The sequence below is a fragment of the Hippoglossus stenolepis genome, chromosome 7 (genome assembly GCF_022539355.2).
Source record: "Hippoglossus stenolepis isolate QCI-W04-F060 chromosome 7, HSTE1.2, whole genome shotgun sequence".
NCBI lineage: Eukaryota > Metazoa > Chordata > Actinopteri > Pleuronectiformes > Pleuronectidae > Hippoglossus > Hippoglossus stenolepis.
Window position 1 is genome coordinate 8,131,328 of NC_061489.1, and position 26,091 is coordinate 8,157,418.

At 40.5% G+C, this 26,091-nt stretch overlaps 1 protein-coding gene across 4 annotated transcripts; it reads right to left on the reverse strand.

Annotated features, from left to right (window-relative positions):
- Nucleotides 1–47: 47 nt before the first annotated feature.
- On the reverse strand, nucleotides 48–26,027 carry mtus1a (microtubule associated tumor suppressor 1a). Of its 4 annotated transcripts, none has more exons than XM_035161327.2 (15): nucleotides 25,538–26,027; nucleotides 21,139–23,265; nucleotides 20,734–20,920; nucleotides 19,390–19,611; nucleotides 17,921–18,013; nucleotides 17,259–17,378; nucleotides 11,916–12,133; nucleotides 6,684–6,750; nucleotides 4,147–4,361; nucleotides 3,216–3,321; nucleotides 2,916–2,989; nucleotides 2,726–2,821; nucleotides 1,955–2,071; nucleotides 1,756–1,853; nucleotides 48–1,294 (listed from the first exon to the last, which is right to left on the reverse strand). In XM_035161327.2, exons 2-15 carry the CDS (start codon nucleotides 23,176–23,178, stop codon nucleotides 1,066–1,068), a joined length of 3,882 nt encoding a protein of 1,293 aa, XP_035017218.2. In that variant the 5' UTR covers nucleotides 23,179–23,265; nucleotides 25,538–26,027; the 3' UTR covers nucleotides 48–1,065. The 4 variants fall into 4 exon arrangements, with proteins under 4 accessions (XP_035017218.2, XP_035017219.2, XP_035017221.2 ...); XM_035161328.2 differs by having other exon boundaries at nucleotides 25,535–26,027; XM_035161330.2 differs by lacking the exons at nucleotides 17,259–17,378; nucleotides 17,921–18,013.
- Between the last annotated feature and the right edge of the window lie 64 nt (nucleotides 26,028–26,091).

Sequence of the window (26,091 nt, forward strand, 5' to 3'; positions counted from 1 at the left end):
AAGTAGCTTTTTCTTTTTTTAATTGTGAGATTATGTAACGGCCCAACTTCAAGTTTAATACAAGACTTTATTATTTGCATATTTCAAACTGGTTCAACACACCAATAATATCAATTCCACACAAAATACTCTTTTTGAGACATTTCCAATATGCAGTGTATCTGACATGTACAAGGCTTATTCTGCTCAACTATTTGCAAAGACCCTGGAATTAAAGCTGCGTTAGGAGGAAGGTTCAGTGACGGGTGATTGACACGACTCAAAACACATGCACAAAGACTTGAATTGGTCCCTTAGTCAAACAATCAAACAAATAAACATACATGAAAAAAGATGTTTGAGGTCAGAGATGATATTTAAACTGTGGATATAGACAAATCCTGACCTTTCAAAATAAGATAATGAACACTGTGGGCAGAACAGCCTGCATGTGAGTGTGATCATTCCTCTGTTTAGATAGGGGCATGTGCAGCACTGGTGTACTGAGTGACTAACAGAGGGACGTTAGTAATATGACAGGTTATCTGTTGCCCTTAAGCACTAAGCTGTGAGAAATGGTGCAGGAATCTAACAGAAGCAACGGCATATGTATTTAGGATAGAAATATTTTCTCTGAGGAGGGACAGTGTCCTCTATTCAGACATGGCTGTGGTCTCCACAGACACAGAAGCCCCCTCTCACACCCCAGGGCTGTATCTGCACAGGCGTATACATTTTTACAGCATGTTCTGTATGTGAGCTTCAGGAAATGAAAGGAAAGTTAACAAAAATAGTGTTCGATTACATAGAAGTCCTGAGATTTCCTTTTCCCTCATCCATAGTTTCAGAAGTGAAAGGCAAAGAGCAAGGACGCCTTTGCTTATAAGTGCTTCTGTGCAACATCTTTTTTTTAAATAATTAACGTCTCAAGCGTCTCTGCACAGAAAGTGTCAGAGTTCATCCAATCCTGTAGGAGCTAGGGTCAGGCTGTTGTGTTGCTAAACGGACAGGAAACAAACACAGCTCCATATTTGAGAGGGATATCTCACAAGTGATGGTCCGCTTCCTGGAAGCAGGGGGCCATCGTTATCTGGGTGAGACAGGGGGGCTGGAGAAGAAGGCGGAGCTGCGAGGTGATTGGAGGCTGAAGGAGGGGGAGGGGGAGGTGGAGGTGGGGGACACCTTGCGGGGGCTACTCAGGTCTCCATTGTGGAGCTTCCACATCAGTTCCTCGTTCTCCATGGACAAACGTTTGTTAACCTTGGACTCTTTCTGCAGAGTCTCCTGCAGCATCGTCTGCTCCGTGGACAGTTGTCTGTGAAGCACAACACAACACTCAACTTTAGAAATGATCTGGAGACAGAACAAAGTGCTCAACAGTATATTGGTAATGATTTGATTTGGGGTCAGACTGCCGCTTTCCCACTACTTTGTTTGGACCGTCAGACTTTTGAGTTTAGTCTGAATCAGAAACAGGTATGAAAGGTGCTACACACCAGTTATTTGGTTCTATAGTGAGTATTTACAGCAGCAGGACAGAGCATGTAGGACTTGAACATTAGTCAAAAGTCAAATAAAGCTACAGTGCACCATAATGAAGCAACATGTCACCCAGTGAAACCCAGTGTATCACTAATGAATAGTTTTGGGAAAATAATGGTGGTCTGTGGCACAGCACTTAATTGAATGCAGTCATTCAAAAGATTATTAATGCATAAGGAGTCAGAGAAAAGTAGATTCCATCACTTCAGATTAGCTCATCTGGTGAACGGTTACCTTGACAACGCAGCGTGTCTTTCCATGCGAGCTCTGAAGTCCTCATTCTCCTGCTGGACCTTTTTCAGGTTCTCATCCAACTTCACATTTTTCTCCATCTGGAGGAAAAAGAAAGAGAATGATTGATTGATCCAAACATTTTTGTTGTTAATATCAGTAGCAGTGCTCGTCTTGATGCCCAGAAATCATCAGTTCTCACCAGTTTGTCAATTTCCATCAGCTTCTTCTCTTGCTGGTGGAGCTGTTTGTTTTTGATATCCAGCACCACTTTGAGGCTCTCCAGCTCCTGCTCCAGATACAGGGTGTGGGAGTCCTTCTGTAGAGTCAAGATGTTCAATATTATGATGTCAATTATATGAGCACATTAATACAGCAAGCAGCATAAATGTCATGTGGTCATAAATCCAGAACCTCACATCAGAAGGAGCCATGCATCACTCACAAAATATTTAATGCCCAGGGCTCAAAGGGACATTAAAACTGTGGATAATGACTCATATTACAAACATGTAAATGATGTTTGACTACCATTAGTTTTCACAAAGTCAGTATGTAACATTGATCTGTTGCAAGCGCTGTTCGTTTTAGGCCAGAATGCTGAGTATGTGAGACAGGCCACTCAACAGTGATGAGGAGTCGCAGCCTGGCTGTACAACAGCATTCTGGGAAATTTAAACGCACAGTGTGGACAGTGAGAAGAGGCAGCAGAGTGATGCAGCAGATTTGAACCTGCTGCAGCTCACACCGTTCTACGTGATAAAGAAAGGTTAATGGTTGACTGATTTAACAGAAAACTACTGAAGAATGAAGTCTTTCAAGAAAACCTGCATTGATTTTTGCTTCTGATGATAACTATCTGTTTGAGGATCACTGGCGTCATGGCTTTCCCACCCCAGGGATAAACAACCTCAGAGTCATGCGATGTTACTAAAGTGGACCTCTGCTAAAATAAGCACACAGATAAGAGTACCAGACTCCTTTCAGCTAGCGCCCTCCTCTTCTTCTCCTCTGCTGTTAGCTTCTCTATTAGGCCATTTTTCTCCATGGTCAGCTCTTGAATCTGTCTCTGTGGAGGAACACAAAGTCACCGAGTTGAGTTATTATGTACTAGTTGTGACAAATCATAATTTATTCTTGTGGCATTAAAAAAATGAACTTACAGACAGAGAAGATTCTGCATCTTTCAAAGATTTGTCCAAAGACTGCAGCTCCTGAATGTGAACGTTCCTGTGTTCTGAAAAGTTTACAGGTATTGGGACATTTGAAACATTTCAGAAAAGTCTGTACAACAAAGGTCAAAGTTAAACACAATTTAATGTAATGACGCAAACAAATATTTTTATACTGTACATACATTAGTTAAGTGAGGCAGTATATCCAAAGTTAATCACAGCTGGAGTCAGTTTCTAATAAATAAGAGGATATAGTTTGAATACTTGGTGTCAGTCCTGTCCACTCACCTTCCAGTGATATTTCATACTGCTGTTTAACACACTGCAGCTGTTCTGCGTGGCTGCTCTGTACTTCCAACTTCATGGCTTCATGATTGGCCTTAAGCTCTCCCATCTTTAAACAAAAACACGATACATGTTATTTTGACCCACAGCACTGCTGATCATTAGGAAGTACCTGGCATTTTGTCCTAGAGCAGAGAAAGTCTGTTGAAATTTAATACATAGACAACTGCACTGCAAATTGAATGCAATGCATCACATCAATTGAAGCAACAGTTTATCTCCAATGCCCATCCCTAATGGGGCCTTTCTAGGTTAACAGAAAATAACACATTAGAATTAGACAATAAAATGTGTTTTGTTGACCCTATACAGCAGCACGACTAGCTGGAGTACAGATATGTATACATACACACATAAACAAACACCGATCTATACAGCAGCACGACTAGCTGGAGTACAGATATGTATACATACACACATAAACAAACACCGATCCATTCACAGAAACACATATCCATATATACAGTCCTTACAACACATGCATACATATACATACCTACCTTTCCCCCCAAGTCCTTTCACATGACTGCAGGATGGATTAAGAATTCCTTGAGAAGTATTTACAGTTTTGGTCTGGTCTAAGTTCAATACATTCCACGTATATAACTCCCATTATGGAGACTGATATCTGGCAAAAGGAGGCGAGGTGCAGTGGTATTTCGAGTGGACAATCCAGAGGACTGCAACATTACAGAGCACCTGCGGAGCCTTGTGTACGAGATGTGTACGTTCAGGTCTCACAATTTCATCTGCCTCTTATTTTAATTGGATTAAATTGATATAGACTCAGAGGCAAGAGAAAATAATGCAACATACATAATTTACACATAGAAAATCCTATTGTAAAGTGTTAACAACAAAAGTGGTAACAAACCTGCTGTTGCATGAGAGTCTTGCACTTGTCAGCCTCCTCCTGGTAGGTGATGTGGACCTTGTCCCACTCAGCCTGGTAGAAGGCCTGAAGCTTCTGCTCCAGCTCAGCCGCATCTCTCTGGTGCTGCTCCTGCAGTTTCTGCACAGCATCATCCAAAGAAAGACGCAGCGCCTCCTTCTCCCTCTCCAAACACTCAGAGGAATGGATGGAGCAAACTGAAGAAAAAAAAGAGATAGCATTTTATCTTAGTCACAAAATTACCACATCTAGACTGTAATATTAAATACAAACAAAAATAAATCAGAGGACAAGAGGTACTAGGAGTTGCTTGTGCAAGAAATCTGATATGTCCACTGAAGAGCCTCTGTATAGCAAAGTCATCATTGATAAACATGAAACACAAATGACCTCCAAAAGGAATGACAAACCTAAAGCGAGGTGTCTCTTGCACTAAACTATAGCCACAATACAGTTATTTATAGATAAATATGGAGATAGTGACAAATCTGGTGTTATAGGTAACATATTTCTTAAAATCTGACTCTCTTTATCTTCTTTCTACAGCTGGTAATTTGCCAATTTTAAGTTTGGTTTTAGTCCTGGACACTGCTCTCACCATTTCACAACTGTTTCCATCACCATGTGCTAATATCTGCTCTGTGACCAACTCCATAACATGTCACTAGTTTAAGTGGCTGCGAACCAACACTTGATGCCAAGCAGCTGGCAACTCTGTGGCCTCAGTCACAGTCTGATTTGTGCCACAAATCAGGGGTTTATTGTATGAGGTTTGACAATAAACCCCAACTATTTAGAACTGCATATAACTTCAATAGCAGGTGCAAAATACTGAATCCAGACGTTGCTCTGCTAGGCTACATGGTATGGTAGGTAGATTTACACATTCAGTGCCCTCACAACTAATCATGGCAAAATAAAGGTACTTTTCCCCATGTAATGAGAAACACATTGATCTACAATGCGGAAAAACTTTCACACACAAATAGTTTCACATTGTGTTAGTTTTTTAAGCATTCTAAGCATTAAGATCCACTATACCCAGACTGGAATAACTGCAGTAGATCCAGGGACAGAGGCCAAGCTAATGTGGAGACTGTCTATCATGCGTTGGCATGTACAGCTCAAACCGAGCCCGGCATTCCACAACCATGTGTAACAGAGATCTGGTCATATGAGCCTTTCGAGTCTAAATCCACTCCACAAAAAAGGAGCATCCAGTTAATATATAGTTTAACCCACAGGCAGCAGGATGATGGGATTTTGGAAACATCACAGATAATAAAACAGGTCCATCGCCCCTGTTTAGTTGTAATTTTACATTTGAGGAATAATGACAGGAGTGTTGTTGAATCAGACTTCAGGCTGTGGCCAAAGCCTCGACCATATTTGCTGTGTGAGTAGTAAGATGAATCCGGGAGCAGGCAGGAGAAGGTAAATAAACTAAAAGCAGACTTATGAGAAAGCGTCAGGACTTCAATACATCTTTTACTACACATTATACAAAAAGGTCTATCTAAGGGCAGTATAGTCTTACAGCCTTCCTGAGGTGAAGAATGTGTTAAAGCTCCGACATAACAGAGCTCAGCATATAAGAGCAGTCATGTGGAAGTCCCGAGGCTGTGAGGGAGGGGAGGAGTCTCAACACTACTGCGCTCAAGTAACACAGATGAAAGTTGCTGTGTGAGTGCATGTGTGAGTTTACATTTGTCTGCATGTGCTGTGTGACAGCACTTAGACATAAAACATGTGTTGCTGTCTACCAGCCGTCACAAAGCCTCAGGTGGGGGGAAATTCCACCAGTGGGAGCCCCTCCTGTGTGGGGTCAGAGGTCAGTCTGCCACTCCCTGGGGAACAGGCCGTAACCACGCAGCAGCGATTAAAACACACACAGACACACACACCTCATCAAATAGATTTTCAGTAGAGGACAAATTAAGTAACAAGTGAAGGAAGACCCCCACGAAAATCTATAGGGTGGGTAAAAGCAAACACGAGTAAGTCCTCACCTGAAACAGAAATGAGATCCCAGCGAAATCAAACAAGGGAACCTCTAACAGCACAAACCACTGTCAGGCAGTGCACTGTTTCTTTAATACTGATGACTATTGTATTGGTATGAAATAAAGATTGCATTTCCTCATCTAACCAATTGAAGAGCATGACTGCCAGTGCAGAGGAATTTTGATTAAATTTAGGGTGGAATAATGCCTTAAGCACCAATGACTCAGATCAATAACTGCATCAGCTCACAGCCACCACAAAAGGGCACCAAGTAAACAACCACATACCAGTGACAAACCCAACAGCTGAGTTGGAAAAACTGAAAAAAATGCATTTCACTAAGTGTCTATAGCATCAAAACCAACATGTTTCTTTACTTAGTCATGTAAACTGAGTAACGCAAAAGGACAAAAACACGAAAGATGTAGTTAAATCAAACCCTGTAGCAGGAGTTTATACTTCGTTGATAACCACTGTAAACACAGCTTGTGTGAGATCAAGGTGACCTTACTTACCTAGATCTCCTCGAAGGTTGACCAGCTCCTGCGACAGCTCCCTGCACTGCTTAGTGGCTTCATCACGCTGCAGAGAAAAATGTGAACAGTCATATACAGATGGGGAAGAATTAAATGAAAAGAAACCAAAGAGTGTTAGTAAAATAACATTCTACCAGGAGCCTTCAGAACACTGAGCTCTACTGGAGGGATGAACAGTTTGTTGATGGTGGTGAGGAACACTGTCCAACACATCGTTTATGTTGTTAATCATCTGGAGATCTCTGAAAGCTACTTATTGATACTACAACCTCATGAAACTATCAAGAACTACAGGACCCCAAGAACCTTCCCAGACCACTTAAAACATCTAATCCTAAAATCCATCCTAAACAATCCTGAGAACCGCCTCAAGTACCAGTACATAATAATTATATATCCTTAGAACCTTTATTCTTTGAATAATTCACTTATGTGGTGAATGAGATGAAACCAAAACCCAACATAAAAAGGGCTCTATTTTAATTAGGCTTTGTCTAAATCCACTGTCGCTAGTTTAACAGCTGAAAATAAGTTAAAAAAAATAAAATAAAAGGTTCAAAATGATTGTCCTTAGTCTCTAAAATTATGATGGTTGTGTTTTGGCCAATTTTCCATTTCCTTAAAAAGCTTGGTGAATTTGCACCTCGTGGATTACTATCGTAAGCGCATATTTGCCAGGGAGTAAGAGAGAACACTTGGAGATCTGTACTCAAGTAAGAGCATCCGTGTGCTTAACAACAGTGTGTGTACATTGTGCACCTGCCTGTAGACATTTACTATTTTCATAATGCGTCCTTAAAAAAAAGTGAGTTGAGTTGTTTTGATCAAGCATGCAAATTACTTAGACCTCAAAATTTAAATGCAGAAACAGTGTGCTTGACAGCACCTCAAGATCTCACCTACACACCCACTGCTGCTCCGATGGGTGTGAGTGCATTAAACAATGAAGGTGCAGGATGGGAAAATTACATTGATCTGAGCAAAGACACTTAGGTCGTTCATTACACAGAGTGAAAGATGTGGCCCTAAGTGGGTTTGTAAATCTCGAACCAGGTTTTTTCTTGTCACATGTCTATAGATCCTCGATTTTACTAATGTTTAGGGGTCTTAGTTTTAACACAACACAACTTAAGTCATCACATTCAGTACAGCTGCAGCATCATGAAATTGAAAATATAATTAACTTTTAGAAGGGAAGTTTCTGTCAGGGCAACACCCTAACAAATAAGTATCGCATGAATCCAGTTTTCTGGCTAGGATACTGTGTTTAACTGCCACATGCAAATAATCTAAGGCAGAGCAGCAGCTAACAAAGAACCAAACCATCAGCAAGGATAAGGGTAGGGGGATTAAAATAAAACTTATTATTCAACTCATGTTTTCAGTCAAACCCATGCCTTCTGTCAGCCTTACCTCTTTACTGTCTCAGTTTAGCCATAAAGAGGAGACTGCAGCTGCAGTGCTCCTGATAGACTTCAGACTGACGCATAGATTATCCAAAAACTGTTTACTTTTGGTCTACTACCTCTGTTACTATGCTGATTTACATTAACAACCCCGTACACTACAGAGTGAATCATACAGCCTGCATTATTTAATTATAAACGTGTGAACAAAAAAATAGCCAAACATCACTTCGCTGATGAGTTAACAAAATAAATTCCACCCTGTCCTAATGTTAACAAGGTCTGCACCTATATACACCTCACTGCAGAATAGAACACTGTAGAAGCCAGTTACCCTCTCTGCAGCGCAGGGAGCACTAAGGCACGCTCTGCTGCCAGAACAGCCCATGATCCAGCCTCAGACTGAGGCTTGGGTGCAGGAGTCTCCCCCTCCAGCTATGGAGACCCAGTACTCCAGGACAGACAGTGGTCCAGGTGGACACACCACCTCACCTCCACACATACACACACCTCCTTCTAGACTGCTCTGACAACATCTAAGGCAGGACTGAAAAAGCCGCTTCCCTGACTGTAGAGTGACTGCAGAGTGCATTACCGTAATACACCTAAAAAAACAAAAGGGGCAGGCTACAGTGCGCATAAGAACAGCCTCCTCTCCAGCGAGGTGATGTCACTTTAAGACAGCAGATATGAGTGGAGCAAACAGATAAATTGCACAGACCTGTCAGACATCAGGCTCGTGGAGTGGGACTTATGTTGTGCAGTGACCTTCCCAGGGGATACATGGAGAGGTTTCATTACCAGCAACCCCCAACCACTCATCCATTCCTACATTGAATTACCCCCCTTACCCTCTGCACCATTACTATACAGTCAGACCATAAGGCTGCATGACGTAACCTCTCCATTACAATATACAATACTGTGACAGATCACATTCCCAGCTTCTGTGTCAGTAAGACTATGACACTACAACAGGGGAATATGATGAGACACTTTTTGACCAACTAATATTCCAGATTTAAAAAATGTATAGGCATCAATTAACCACAGATACATTTATGATTATTTTTTGATGATCTTTTTCCCTGAAACTAAACTGTGTAGTATATTGTATCAAAGCTGGGATCATGTTCGGTTTCTACAAGAGATCTTACTGAAAGGCAACTGCTCCCAATCCACAGGTAAACTGATCATTCGCAGGTATCTGTTTTAAATGAGCACCTGTCTGTGCATTGTGGCTGCATCAATAATCACTTTAATGGTGCAAAGACTAAACTAGCCCTAGTTTAAATAATGACAATATCATGTCACTTGTAGAAGAGCACTTCATGTCAGACTAATTGCATCAGATCAGGTTCCAGTTTCCTGGAGATCTTGTGAATATTAGAAAGCCAGTAGCACAGAGAGAGTGTATCATTTTTCTGGTCATTTAGAATGTGCTTACATTCCTATACTTAGTGCAACTTGTTTCACAGCATTATCTGTGTGAGAGAACAAACCAGGTCCAGTGTCTCTGTCTACACTCAGTGTAGTCCTGGATTTGTGTTTGACTGCTGTTCATAACCATATCAGGTCAACAGCTGGGACATTCTCATACTGTGATGGTCACATCTAGTTTCCTATTCTTGGCCTGACAAGTTGCCACTTATCCGACACTGATACCACTGTGCGCTATATACAAACCCTTAACCATAAATACACCTGATACACAGATTTAGACATTTTGTGTTCTGAAATTATCTATTGAGATTGAATGAAGCCAATGTTGAGTGTGCCCAATTATGTCCAATAGAATCATTGTTTCCAAGTGGGGGTGTAGCGAAGTAATACATGCTGTATTTAAGGTTGTGTCAGTGAGGTCGTCAGAGAGGAACAGACATGCAGTGTTTTTAATTTTAGCTGATGTAATCAGTTTCACAACCCTGCAAGCCAAAAAAAGGGAGGCGAGTCTAACATCAGGGACTGGAGATGACACACTGCATCTCAAACACTAGCCACCACATCACATGGGCCAGCATCTGGTTCATTTAAACAAACTTCCGTCCAGCATTGTTTTGAAGGACTGTACATAACCATTAATCAATTCCCTCCATACTCGTCTAAAATATAACAAGTTCCTACTGGTTAGAACAGGCAAAATGTGCCTAAATTGGCTCCTGAAAACCTGAGGAGCACATGTCAACATAAGTTACACACTTGAGTACATAAACAGAATAGCACCGATTTTTACCTTTGTCGTCAATGGGCCGTGCAAATGGCAGTAGAAATTAACGGACAACAGAATTCACTGACGATCACTGAGACCAAAACTGGACTGATATGAACTCTCACACAACTGGAGCTTTCCACAAGAGATGTGTCTGGTGTCAAACTCAGAGCAAGCTGGGAGCCAAGGGACCTGCTGCAATCTAGGCCAAAGGAAATAATGCACGAGTGACTTTGTGTATCACAGCTGAGATAGTTCTAGGCTGCAGAGAGCTCATGTGCACTACTTTTTTAAAAGAACTTTGGAACACACTGATTGAGCCACCAGCCACTTGTTCCACTGACAACACATATCGTGTAAAAAATATTTCCAAGGTTACTGGAAGGACTGAAATAGCTTTTCACATTTGATTTACTCAATCAGGGCAACAGAGATTCAGATTTTTTCCCCTCTAGCTTCACATGAAACTGTAGATATGTTTAACTAAGTACATTAAGTCAACGTAATTAAATTGTATAATTAATTTATATTTAGACTGTAGGGCTGCTGATGCACGGACACTTAATGGTCATCCACAACCATCATAATTTGGCTTTGACAACAGTGCATCATACTGTGAGATGTACTGTTGCTGGGGTAAGGTGGGGGGTAGCTGATGGGATAAGCCTGTTTGTAATTTACTGTGGGAAAAATAATCCCTCGGGGCATCTAGTTCCTGGAAGCCAGTCACATGGCACTGCTGTAAAAAAAAAAACAATCACTAACAAACATAACTCTTAAATATCCATATTTAAAAACTGTCATGGCAAAGATTGCCCATCTGAATATGGTAAACAATCATGAAAAGTGAAATAAATGTAGATATCAGACATACTGAAGACTTAACTAGATCATTACAGCTCTTTGTATGATGCATTACACATTTTTACTGAAGTGCTCAAAATCAGAGAATTAATTAAAAGACTTGAAGGCAAATTTCTCCTCGATTACTTCTGTGGATGGCAACAACTGAGCTTTTTCGTTCAATTATGTCTTTGTGTGTAGCCTCTCATACCCTTACTATCACTCTCAATGCTATTGCTGCGAATAGAAATGTCATTTGGTTTCTCTTGTATCAACACACAGGATTTGATGTTGCAACATAATCCATTGTAGTTATTCAAAGATAAATTCAGACTTTGAGATCAAGAATAACCTTCAGTGTATGGCTGTTTTTAATGTGTATCTGAGATCAAAGACTAAATATTCTTTTTACACTGTGTAGTTGTAATTTCCTGTAAAATTAAGAACCTGAATGTTCTGCATAATGGGGGGGAAATATGTGATGCATGTGATCCCATGTAATAGAAAAGTGTAAAGTAAATCATCTTTATTTAATTATTCACTAAACATAAAAAGGTGCATGACGTTTAAACGTGACAAAAAAAGTAAAAAAAAATATGTATTCAAGTAAATGGTTTGTATTTATAAAGCGTTTTCTAGTCTTGATGACCACTCAAAGCGCTTTACATTACAGTTTGCCATTCACCCATTCACAGACACACATTCATACAGTGCCTCTATTAGCAGTACTTTTTTTGAGGTAAATGTTCTTACCTCAGTCAAAGTTTGCTGTAGGACGATGGTGAGTGCCTCAAATCTGCAGTTACTGGCGGCGAGATGTCCTCTGAGCTGCTGGGTGCTCTGGTCTTTTCGTTCACCTTTGGCAACACTCGGTGGCACCACATCCGGAGGCCCATGACTCCGGCTCGGTTGGGATGGCTTTTGCTGAGGGTGTTGCTGGCGAGAGGTGGCCTTGGGTTTGCTCTTGTCCACTGTGAAAGGACATGTGTTGATTGCTGTAATTATGTTGATCATCATCATAACACCCTACATAACCAGTGCAGCTGGTCCAACAGCAGAACAACCCATACCATACAATTATGTCAGTGTCACAGATGCAGAACCGGTGTCAAAGACCAGGACACTGCAGCTCAGAGCTGTTGTGTCCAATCAGTCAGTCTGATGATTCCCAGTGCTGCTTCACCAACAGCCAAGACATAAAAATGGATCCTCTAGAGATAATTAGCTTTTCATATCCTAATTTAATCTAATGTTCTGCAGATACAGGGTAGAGGGGACAGGAGTTTTAGCAAAGCCATGCTGCTGTAGTTTTGATTTACATCATAGCTTTACAAATACATTGCACCTTTACACTGGAGACAAGCGAATAAAGGTCTTATCATTGATATAGGAAATCTGTAGAAAGGTTGTTTGTCTGAGATAAAAGCTTGACTATGAGGTGTAGTGATTGTTCTGTGACAGCAGTGAGGATAGCCTGAGAAATACAGTATTAGTACTACCAGCTTTAATGACATGAATAAACATTACTAGCAGCAGCCTGTGGGGATACTCAGCTCTGTTTGGTGCTTTACACGACACACTCCACACTCATGTCCATGGTGTTTATAATAATTTCTTGTATGAACTGCCAAACCTGAAACATCATCTAGTTAAATTTAGATGCAATGAGCAGGGTATCAACTGAGGAACTCATATCATCCCAGAATAACCCCAGTATGTCACTATGAAATCTACACAACTCTCTGAGCTAAATAATGCTTCGGCTACTAAGATGCCTTTCAAAATAGTATTGAGTCTAAGCAGAGGAATTTTCTTTGCTGTGTATTATACAGTTGATCCTGGAGCTGCTGAGAGAACAGCTCTCTGCACACTGTCCTGAGCAAGGCAACACAATACTGCAGAGGATATCAACACTCATGGCTGGTAAGGCTGACAAAATGAACTGAAGCAGTAAGGGGAAACAGATTAAAAAGCTAAATCTGGAGTCTAGTAGTAAAACTAGCACTTTCTATGAGACAACAGGATAATTAAGCATCTCTTTTGAATAATTACATGCTGCCTGTCCACTAAACTAACTTTTAGTTAGTTTAGTTAGAGTTTTAGTTAGAGTTTATACAGCTCCATGTCTGGAGGTGAACTTCAACTCCACACGGGTTTCATCTGGTGCCATCTGTTTGACAAAGTAAACTGTTCAGTAAGAAAGGCACCGCCTTAAAAGCAAACAAAATATGAATACTGCATTGTAAATACATTGATAGTACAACTGACGAAACAAGGAACACGATTTACTGTACTATTGAATGAAAAGCTCTCAAAAGTTATGAATTTTAAAGCTTAAATTCGTGAAACATTTAAAATCATATTGTGCATAGTCTCAAGCTTTCGATTGTAGCTCAAAATTGTACATTGAATTACTTTTATATATTTTTCCAACGAAAATATGGACTTGAGACCAAAAAAAACTAAAACAGATCACTATCTCAATGTCCTGACTGTATCCTCAGATTTAAAATTTACTTAAAATGTAGGCTAATGGGCCATTTAATGTCATTTTTGTATGTTTATGCTTTGATCAAACATTTTAATTATTACATTATATACATATTGATGATATGTTAAGATAGAAGCTCTTAATCTGACACAGAGCCTCATATTAATGACTCTGCAGCTAGGAGGGGAACCCGACCTAAATTGTTTCTCTAAATTAGGATGCCCCCCAGTGTATTCTTGCAGTATCACAGCTAAAATGTACCACACACACATGCCTGCACACAGACCAAAGTCAAGCTCCTCAGAGTGACAGAGGGGTTCACATCATGGTGTGAAAATGTCACATTTGTATATGTGATGGTGAAACTTGATATGATGGTCAAATTAAGCAGTTGCTAGAAAACAGCATATCAAACTGTGACCATATGTAATGGCAATTAGATTTTTCATCAACCATAATGGTTTTTTACATTTTAAACTTACAGAAAAATGACATCTGCGTTTGCATTTTCCCTGCCTCCCTTCATTATAATAAAGTGGAGTCACAGCTATTTTAGCTTTTATCACTTTTAAAGTCCATATAGTAGGCTATATATAGAGGAAGAGATGTCGGCTTGATTTAAAAATGTATGCTCTCTCTTATTTTAATAATTCAAAATGGTCAATGAAGGCTTCTGGCTTCTTGACCACTGAGAAAACCTAAGACGTTGAGGATCCTGTATTTGTTTAATTCAATCATTTCCTCTGAGGACTGCCCTGTTAATTCTAATCTAGTCAGAAAACACATATTCACAATTAAGTAAACAAACAGTATGGTTTGGAATTATTGGCTCATACTTTTAACTGTAATGTGGTTGCTTTTTCCTAAACACGGAGCTCTACACTACACTAAATGAAACCGACTTTCGTTAAGCAAACAGGCCATCTCGCGATTTGACTGCTGTTCCTTGGCAACTTGGCCCTGCAGCAGTATGTGAACAGATTACATGGCAGATGTTTATTTCATTCTTCCTCTCAGGCCTGACGAATCATTTTGCACTAGTTCAACTTAGGTACTTAATATGAAATACAGAGTGATTAAGTGACACCCTGCACAGCACAGAGCTCTGCTGCTGTAAGGAGATGTCACATCATAGCACAAAGCATGATGGGTGATGAGACCCCACACAATCATTCATTTGTTTCAGTGCTTGGTTTAGACAACATCAGAGTAGTATTTACTGGACACGTCTTATTTTAACCGATGTATGGGGCATTTTACAATTAATCAAAGCAGAAATACAAGGAAATCTTACTGGGAGTCTCTGTTTTGAATATTTTTTAAAATGACATAAATCTTATGTTACATAATGTTATCTTGCACAAGCAAGAGATCATTCTGGTTCATATGTAAAATTTAAAACAAAACAAAAAATTGGTCATAACCATTCAAAAATGGAGATAAATGCTCTAAATAATTTGGGAGCCACAAGACCAATATTGTTTAACAATCACAAAAAGGTTCCCATGTTTCAATCTAGAAGCCAAGAACCAAAATAACCTTGGTACCTCTCAGGGTGAAACAGGAGTACTGGGTGTTCCAGTAAGCAAGAGAGCAAGGCAACATCCATTTTGAGGTAGAAAAAAAAGATTGTAGAAAAAGACAGGTGGCCACGAATATAAAGCAAACCAGCCTCAAATGTGAAAATGTGTTAATTGGGTGAAACTCTAATGTTTGTTTAAATAAAGTTGTTTTTGAATTGAGGATTTGTTTCCTTAATTACTTTGGGCTGGGGTCACACGTGATAGTGACCAAGGTAGGTAAATGAAAGATGAACCTCCTGCTTTCCTTACTAGTAAATAGCCACACTCAAAATAGATTTCAGAAACAGCTAACAGCTCAGGTCTAGATTAGAAGCAACAACTGATTGGCATGAATATCATACTGAGCAAAAACCACAAAAATGTATAATTTGAAATAAAGCACAGACCTGCTTGGAAAACCACAGTGTTCTTCTTGCATCCTGACAGCAGATGAATGTTTCGGAGTAAACCCTTCACTGTCAGACGCACGTGGATGTTTGACAGGGAGAGCTTCGGAGACCATAACATCTCTCAACAAAGGCAGTCACAGATTTAGCTAAAAATAATATAATGATCACAGCTATCGGTGCCCAAACGCTGGAGCTTGATGCTACTATGAACCACTTGCAATGGTGCGCCTCAGTGAATGCATTATGGCAGGAGCACGGACGAGCAAAGGCAGAAAATAGATAAATCAATAAAATGCACTAAAATGCAGTAAGAGTTATTCCATTGAGAAGTCCTTGAAAAAAGTGAAGGCATGGCAAGTCTTCCAAATCAAATTTTAATTCCAAGCTGTGAAGGCTGGAATACACAGAGGTTGAAAGGCTGACCAGCGGTTTGTGGAACAGCCCGATAGATCTGATAGGTGCAGGGGGAATTAAAAAAAAAAAGGAGAAATCCCTTAATCCTCTTGGTAAATCAAGGCTTCAGCTATTCACCAAACACATTAATCTCACAGCAGAGCAAAACAGCATCTCCAGGCTTGATGATGGCGGTGCTGTAGCAGAGCCAAGATGCTAGGAATGGAGCAGAGGGGGATGGGATGTGAGAGAAGGGCATGGGAGGAGCTAACAGATTCACTGCAGCCAGTGAGAATTTAATGTCACCCCCATCGCTTACTCCAGCTTACTCTGTTTCCCTGTGTCACCAGCAGTGGCATGGCAAGAGAGGACGGTGTGCTGAAGGCAAGGTTTTGTCTGATGCTTTAAAAAGCTTAGCTGGCACAGCTCTCTCAAAAAATGTGTCCTCATCTATGACTGTGAGCCTCGAGACGCAAAACAATGTTCAGGTTAATTATGCGTTATATAACACAGCCTATTTTTCATCTGATTTCAGTAAAACAGAGTGTAAAGACACTGTAAGAGACAAAAATACATTTAAAAAGGGCCTAAAAATATGAATCAAGACTCGTGTGTGTAGAGCAGGGAGTTACTAAGGTCAAGATAACATTGCACACAGATCAATGCCTGTATGACATACCTTTAGTGAGATTATGTTTACAAATAAATGAAAAAATGAGCGGGCACAATAAACACCAAGGATACCAGAACCTGAATGTTCTTTTCTAAATTAGTGAAACCACATCTGATTTACTAGATCACCATCAGTTCTGTACAATACTCAACAGTATAACATTAATAGTTCATTTGTCATTTCTGTGGAAAATACATTTAAACATTCTCAACAAGTTTAAAATGTTATCTATATTTTTTATTTATTGTAAATATTATTTTTTCTAAAAAGATGTGAGTAAAACAATCAAAGATGATAAGGAAGAGGACAGTGCTCTTTGGAGATTAACATTGTCTGTCACAATGTATATGGTCTATTAAGAAAACTAGATGATTGTTAAATGGGGCTTTTGTTTTAACAATCACGGTTGAATAAACATTTTAAATTGTTGTTGTTCTTATACTACTATTAGAGACAGTTACATAAACAATATTTGTGTAGTCCTCACCTCTTAAGTCAAGGCATGTAATCCAGTCAAACTGATATATTAGAACTGTGTTGGAAAAAAAACAAAGAGAAAACTCTTACCAGCTCCACCTGAAGGTAGACGAACAAGTCTTGCAGAAGCCGTCCTTTTCAGAGGACTGACTGTGTAGTTTGAAGCTGCTTTGCTGGTGGAAGCAGCAGGTTTGCATGCTGTGGTCAAAGCTGTTACAAGCAGAAGTTCCGGGTGAGAAAAGAAGCCAGTGTTAATCTGACCCATAATGTAGCAGGATCGCTGTCAAATGACCAAAAATGCTGAACTGCAGACAGCTTTTAAGTCAGAACCTAATTCACAGAGGTTTGATTAAACAAGGGCCAACAAAGATGGAAGTAATTTAATTAAATCAACATCAAACAGGCTAAATTAAATGAGTTTACCACTATAATCGAGACCTAACAGTAGTTCTTTTTTGAAGAGGGTTTTGGGAGGGTTTAATCTCTTTCAAACCAAGGGAGACTCAACAGAGCCATTTCCTAATCATGGTGTGAGGAATTGATACAAGATGCAAAAATCAATGAGGTCTCACTCAGTTACTCTACAAAGGGAATTAAAAAAGGATATTTAAATATGATAAAGATCTATGCTCAATGAATTCCAGCAAAAAAAATAAGAGGCACCATCTTGTATAGTTTATGATAAGGGTAATACCAAGTCTGAATTTATAAAAAATGTGGACGTGTGTGTGCATGTAGAGCTAGGATCTCACTTAGTCCAGTGTTTTTTCCAGGTGTTGAGAAGAGTCTTGCTTTCAGCACAACAGATTTGAATGGGGTTTGTTTATATGCAGCTCCTCCAGGAACTGTATGGGTCAAGTAGAGAAGAGCTGGTTAAGTGGAGCACATGACACTGTAAAAGTGTTTAAATTTGTTACCTAAACTCTTTTACTCTGCATTCCATACGTCTGCTATCACCACTGACCTCAGTCAGTCAACACAAGTAATTTGTAAAAAAGTCATGTTCGTCTACCTAAAAAAAAAGATGTTAACTGATTATTTGTAGTTAAACAAGCAATACTTTTAGAGCAACAGGTCAGGAATAAAAAGTCCTTGCTTTTGTAATTAAGTGACTAAAAATAGACATTAAGGAAAAATATAATGAATTAGATAAAAAAAACTGCCTAAAATTTACCATAATAAGATGCTGCAAATATAGTATCAAATTTAAAAATACTGACTAAATGAGCATCTAGCATGTCAAACAAATGTTAATGTCCTCTGAACAAAATGGATGAGGACATCCAGAAGCTCATTAAATCAAACGCATCACCACGGAAACCCTAGTTGTGAATTATCTTTCAGTCTCACTTACTTCTCCAAAGCATTCTATCTTTTCCATTAAATACAGCTAACAAAGGGATGATACAAAAGCGATAGGATCCAATGAGCAGACATGTCATGAGGGTAAGATCACAGCTGGATGCTGCACTGCCGTATGCCATCAAAGAGGAGTTGTTAAAAACATGACTGGGAAATTCAGTCCAAGTGCAGCTTCGGAGTCCAGTGAAACCAGCCATTGTTGGTCAATGTGTAAGAGAAAACAAGAAAACCTTTATCGCCTCAAACAATATCAGTTGTAGTGTGTCTGCTCTCTCTCCTCCAGGCAACGCTGTGTGTGAACTAGAGTGGAATAAAACCCGTTGCCTTGACAACCACACAACCCCCAGTTTGGAAAAAAAGGTTCTTCTTAGCCAATCACAGGCCTGCAAGTTATTGAAGCGACTGGGTAGAAATGTGTCCTCCATCAAACAGTGCCATTTCTTTTTATAGGTCAGGAAATAAATTGACATCACAAAGTTCGAACCATTCAAAGCTCAGTGTCATGCGTGTCTTGGAGTTCAGCTTATTTCTTCAGATTTTTCTTGATATATCTCATAGGTTCTCGTTTACTGAAGAAATTTGAAAAATGTTTAAAGATGCCAAGCTGCGTCTTGGCAGATGTGGAGGCACTAAATTGGAGTAAGATTTGCCTCAGGGCAGATTGACAGGTCTGAACTGGGTCGCCATGTCCATCACCAGCCCCTCCCCTCCATGAAAAGATGTGTCCGTATAAACCACAATGAAAACTGTGGCCTAACCACTGACAACAGTTTGCATCAAACTCATTTTATCTTTTTATCTGCATCCTGTTGGGACAGAGCATTGCATTTCTAAAAATCAAAATCCTTGTTAGGCTCACCTTTTGTGCTGCCAGCACCTTCGCCCAGATCACCATGGTTATTGGCCTCAGTGAAGCTCCTGGATGGCTCTGGTGTCTTGCGTGGTAGTCTAGAAGCAGGAGTAGTCGGAGGGCCCATATGAAAGAGACGAGTGGGAGTCTGAGGAGGTTGGGATCCATTTAGCTTGGACTTAACACTTGGTGCTGAGGTAGTTCCAAGGGATGGGTCTCCTCTCTGATTACCTGGGATTCAATGGAACACAAATATCATCAAGTACAAGCACACACTTCCCTTACAATCTTCAAATTACTTCAAGCCTAATAAAGAAGTAAAAGTGATTTGCATGGGTCATTTAACAATAATAATAGTAAACCTATGAAACCCCCCTTTTAGAGACATTTATCCAATATCAAAAATTGTAAGTAAAAGCGAAAAAGTCGCGATTTAAGCAAAAATAAGTTATCCTAGTGGATTGTCTCTGTCGCCAGAGGAGATTACAACTTTTTACTGTGCTCAGTGTGCTTCTTTCAAATGCTGTGCTCTGACTTAATCACTATTGGTGAGGCTCATAACCTCCCTTTCCTTCCCCTGCCTTTTCCACTCGTACAGATGGCCTCCTATCAGAGGAAGAGTCCCCCTCCTTTCCCAGGACTCCTCTTACTGTGAAGAGCAGTAGGACAGAGGGAGTTGGCTGTTTATCCCCAAGATCAGGACAAGAGACCGGAGGTGACATCTGTATCCAACACTGTTCCTGTGGAACATTGCTGAACTTGTATGCTGAGCTCATCAGGAGGGCTATGAGGAAAAACTGCTCAATGTCACCCCCTGATGGGGAGACAACTTTACTACAACCTGAATCACTCAAGTTCACAGCTTGGCTTGGCGGAACACAGCTTTAAAAATGAAGTAATTTTTGTATACGTCATTTTCATTATTTCTGAAATGCTGGACACAAGATAGTAAGTATATAAAAATAGACTATAAAGCCTTATCTAATGACATCACTGTATTTCTGCTGTAACGTACTTCTGGTGTTCCCTTTAATCCTAGACGGCCCTCCAGTAACGATCATCTATGACCGATCCTCTACTATGCTTTGTATGCTTCCATTATACACAGGGTTAAATAGACTTCTTACGCAATTTGCTCCGTTTACACAACAGTGTTAGGAAATCATTAGCTTCCTGCTGAGTCAATGGCAGGTCACAGAACCCATGAGACTGTGACCTACTGTCAGTGTTTCTTTCCAGACATTTTCAGGTCAAATTTTCCCTCTATGAGACAAATGAAGAACATCCATCATAGCTGTGAATATTATTCAGCACTCTGTGTATTCTAATCTGTCCAGCAATGATGATTCCCACCTGCAATGCCCGTCTGCCTGGACTGGGGTGTCAGGGTTGCCTGCCTCTGCCTGGTTGACAGAGTGACTGCTCTGGGACAGATGGCTGGTGGTGCTGCTCTTGTTTGTCTAGGAGATGGTCGCAATTGAAATCTGCCCTTGCTCTCATCCCCTGAGACTCCAGCTGATGTTGATGTACTGGACTCAGCCTGCAAAGACAGTAAACGGTCACTTGGTCACCCAGCTCTGTCGCTTTGAAGGCTCATACCACAAGAAACAGATCCCTATCAGCTCAAACCAAATCTTGTGTGAGCTACTGTGTCTAAAAGAAAAAAGTTGTACGGAAATAAAATCAACAGTAGTTGAAAATAAGTAATAGATTCTTAATAAATCTTAAATTTTTTTTACATTGTACATCCACACTTACCACCAGGCTGATCTTCTTAAGCGATCTAGTGGCGCTTTCAGCAGTTCTCTTCGTGGCCTCAGCTTGTACGTCCCGTTTTTTCTGGGAGGAGCAGGTCAGGTTCCCTGGATTGGTCTGGCCCAGGTGCTTATCAGCTTTAGGAATGGTAAAGCTGGTAGAAACCCTTAAAATTGTTCTCTTCTCTTTGGGCGGCCGAGTAGCTGACGATGAACCCTCCGATGAGCAGCGAGGCCGTGTCTTTTGGAAAAGAGGCTTGCCCTGACCTAAAGCTGAGCCCGACCTGACCTGGATTTTGTTTGACATACCCTTTTTTGGAGCTGGTTTGGGATCAGTTTTGCCACTTTGATCAGGGGATTTTTCTAAGGATGAGAAGCAGAAGGTCTGGTTGCCAGTATGCTTTGCTGAGGTATCTGCTCCTTGGCATGATGTTGCCTGTTCTGTTTCAGAGCTGCCATTACTGCTTTGGATTACTGACGCATGTTTGTTGGCAGCTGTGCGGTGGTCCAGTGGGGACGCTCTACTCTTGTCCTGGCCATCTACAGCATTATGTCCACATGACTGTATCGTTTTCACACCCAAGCTGGCAGCTCCTGTATTTACTCGTTTCTGAGTATCACTAACTGTTTTAGTGGTGGTGGAGATGACTGCAGTGCTGTTCCTTATCTTGGCAGGACTAATCCGGACAGTTGCTGCTGTATGTGATTCAGTCCGTTTATTGGTCACATTGACCTGTGATGGTTTATGTTGTGAAGCAGGTCCTGGCACTACCATCTGATGTACAGCTCTTGTCACAACTTTAAATTTCACGAAACCAAAATCTGACTTTGGAAACTTCTTAATTACCAGTTTATTGACTTTGCTGGATGAAGGCGACAGTCCTGCAACCAATCGTTGTTTCTGAGTCACAGAGACTGTCGGCTGTTTCACAGGCTGGAGTCCTGGACTGATTGCATTTTCAGTGCAGGGAGACTCTGAAAAAGAGGGGAGCCTGGGTGTCTTGTCCTCGATGTTTTGTACTGGAGTAGACATTTTAATATCCTTGTAATTTTCTTGCAAAGCTGACAGAGTGGACACAAAGGTATTCCCTTGTTCTGGTGTACTTGCTCCAGGGAAATGGGCCAACAGATCTGCTTCAACACTACTAAAATGAACCTCTTTTCCACTATCTGCAGAGGATGGTTCACAGACAAAGGTCATGAAAAGACATCCTTCATCCTCACTTGGTAGAGCTACAAGAGCGTTGCATGTTGCTATATCATTTTCCTCAGCGGGTAGCTCCCAGTTGTCCGCCTGAGTGAAAGTCACGCCAAGACACGGATGGCCAGCGTTTTCCCCCATGACCATTTCTGTAGATTTTTCACAAACGTCTGGCAGAGTGGTTGACAGTAGGTTAGATTCAGTGGGAAATGCTGCATGGCCATCAGCTGGAGAGATTGATGACCCATCCAGGGATGAGACTATTAGGAGTGATTGGTCTTCCAGACCAAAACTGTTTCTCCTCATCACCATTTCGCAAGAACTCAGAGAGTGCCAATCATTCTCAGTGGAGCCTCTACGGGAGATCTCACATGAACTCAGGTGGCTTTCCCTCGCAGCAGAGTCTGGAGACGTCATTTCAGTGTTAATGTCATCTTCTGTGTTCATACTTAAAGTGTGGTACTCCAACTCCGTCTCTTGGCTGCTCATCCCATTGGAGTTTTTATTCCAGAAATTCATGCTGTCATTAACAGGTGTGGCAATAAACGTTTGATTCAGGTTTGTGCTTACATCACAGAACACATCCTGTTGTAATGTGTTGTTGTCGAGGTTATCCACAAAGGATCCTTCACTCAGGCAGCACTCTAGCATGTTGATGTCAGGGGAGCTGCCGGCTTCTCTGTCACTCATGTTGGAAATACTACTTTCGGAGTCAGGTGACGGGGACATGGATGAGTTACTGTAATGACTCTTAGGGGACAGGCCTAGCTGCATGCCTCTGTGTGGCACAGGAACTGTGCTCTTGACTTGGTCAGTGGACATGGTGAATGTCTTATTAGACATTTGAGAGTTACAACTTAAGTTCTAAATAACCTCACATTCAGTGAGCAGTAATGTTAGCCCTTGAATTTGAAGATCAGGCATGAACATCTGTGAAGAGGAAAAAAGGGTTAAAAATGTGTAAACACCATTTGTAAATACCTTATTTAATTCATTTAAAAGGGCAAGTCTATTAAATTATCTCCAAGCTATATGCTGCAAGATGTTTTTATTAAGTCTGTATCAGGTTACCCAAGTACCTGCATGCTTCCTTTTTTTATTTTCTATGAAGTGTTCGCAACAGTGCAGCCAAGAGTGAGTAGAAAATATCACTATCACCATTGCACTCTTTTCACTGCTGCCTCTACTAAATGATGGTTTCATTAAAGCTCAAATATAATGATGGACCAGCTGTCATGTTTCTACTTTGAATTGAGACAACTTGTGCTACACATGAGAAATAAATGGCAGTCTTAACTGCTTTGTTGTGTACTGTTGTGTTAACTTAAGCTGACTGGACTGATAAGCTTTCCAGCCACAACGACAACAAAAGCTCTATTGTGATACGAACCAACAGAGTGTAAGGTATCAAGTCACAGAAAGCCTGAAAATGTTCCACTATGCAGACCACAGACATTCTAATCCACATGAGAACAAAACATTGACATTTGAGGGAAACCTATGCTGAATAATAAATAATCTAAATATAATTCGATGGCAAAAAGGCCATATACAATTTCACAGCTCCATCTGCCCTAGTTGTAATCACCATTATAATGAATGAAATAACACTGTACATCTTGAGTGATGGGAGAAACATTATGTATGAGACAGAGCGCATACTGATAGAAGGATGGACATTGGACAGGATTAGAGACTATGACTTTCCCAGGACACTTATACCAAGTTCCACAACACAACACAACACAGAACAGCAATCTGAGAGAAGGACAGTTACCAATATGCAATATCTTATGCCCGTGTTCCCATGTTTGGATGATAGCCTGCCTACTTTAGGCTTGACTGTATGTTTTTCTGGCAATATATAAGTAATATCCAAACATAATCCAGCAGTTTCTTATTTGAAGATAAAACATTTCATGTTAATCGATATTGATAATTATGACTGTAAATGTCACATTATTATTTCTAAGTTTAAATACTGTCTTTTGCTCCTGGTTGATTGTGTTACATCTCCTAACTGTGCTTGCACAACTGAACCTTTGTTATATTGATGGAAGTTATGTTGCAATAAAATACTGCTATTGTTTTATTGACCAGCCCTACCTGGCCGTAAAAACAAAACACTGTCTTCAGCTATTTATAGAGGGGCAAACAAGGCTATACCTAAACTATGACTGAATAGTTAAAGAGGAAAATACACATGTAGTCACCACAGACCTGACAATACAAGAGGGCTAGCCTTAGATGCACAAAACTATTATTTCATTGACTCTTTCTGGTCAAAATCTCAGCCACCTTTACAATCTTACTTCTACTAGCAAATTGACCACAATCAGAATTTTCAACAGAACCTACAAATGACACCTTTAGCACAAGCATCGACTGAAACAAGAATCTGTAATTGAGGAATTTCTTTTAGAAACAATATTCATTAATTCGAAACTCATAGTTATGTATCGTCCATTTTTGGCATCACTTCCAAACATGCAGACTTCAAAATGTTGATTATAAATATGTTCAACAATGGTTGGGGCTGTGCCTGTAAAAACTTCAACCACAATATACAAGAAATCCTGAGCTAGAATATCCTCTGACTGCTTCTTTATTCTATATGACATCTGGCTCAAAATGACCATTTTGAATATATAAATATACAACAAGAGCTAGCAGGTGTTTATTTATCAACCTGCCAAAATATATCATTAATATATCAACCTGCCTTATTCCTATCATCTACTGTGGCTAAGCTCAAAGCAGCTCTTATTTTATCAACATGGCCAACAGCCCAAATCTGAATGAATACTAGGGTGATGTAAAAACAAACCGTACCTTACATTACAATCTCTAAAATCAGCCTTGTGTACACAGCCTTGTCAAAATGCTGTGCACACTGAACCTTAGAAAGAACAGTCGCTCCCAGACCACTGCAGTGTTGTACATCACCCGTAAAACACTGACGCAGAGCAGCGATGCCACTGGTTTAATCGTGACTGGATGTGCTGTATTATGTAAAGATCTGCACCTAGGAAAAACCATGTCAATGTTTCTGGAAAAATAAAACCGCAAGATTTAAGCTACAAGGCACTGAGCCGACAGATACAGAGACAAACAGGAGGAAAAATACAATACAATTTATGTCTTTAACATTTAAGTTTCACACACAAGAAATAAGGACTATAAGTATGAGGTAACTTACTACCTCTGCTCTTGTCCTCTTCATTAATTGATGGCAGTGAGGAAGGTAGAAATGCCTCTGTGGTCAGCAGTGTTGTCTGCTGTATCAACTCAGATTACTCAGTTTTTGCAGGTTCAACCGGCTCATTTTACTCTCTCAGAGACAATCTCATTACTAGGCTCCTTCCAAAGCGCTAAATCCAGCCAACTGAGTAGGTAGTGGTATGCGACTCTGCTTCAGGACACCAACAGCCCCCATCTCGCTGCTCCGTCCTCCTCGTGTTCAGAGTCAGCCGTGCATTAGTAACATCAGAGCCTGAATGAGGGTGCCCTCTGTGTAGGCGTGCTTTTTCCTCCCTTCCCTGAGGTAACATGTCAAGCAAGCCTACTGCAGCAGTTGATCAGCACTATCTCAAGTACGAAGTCCACACCAACACTGACTTTCCTGCACACTGCAAGCACGTCAAGGTCCGACTCAGTATAGAGTTCCTTCCCCTCCCACGTTTATAGAATGAGCAAGCGAGGAGGAGAGCAACATGTTACTTTATCCATGCAGAGCCCAGTGCAGGGGGAGTGGCT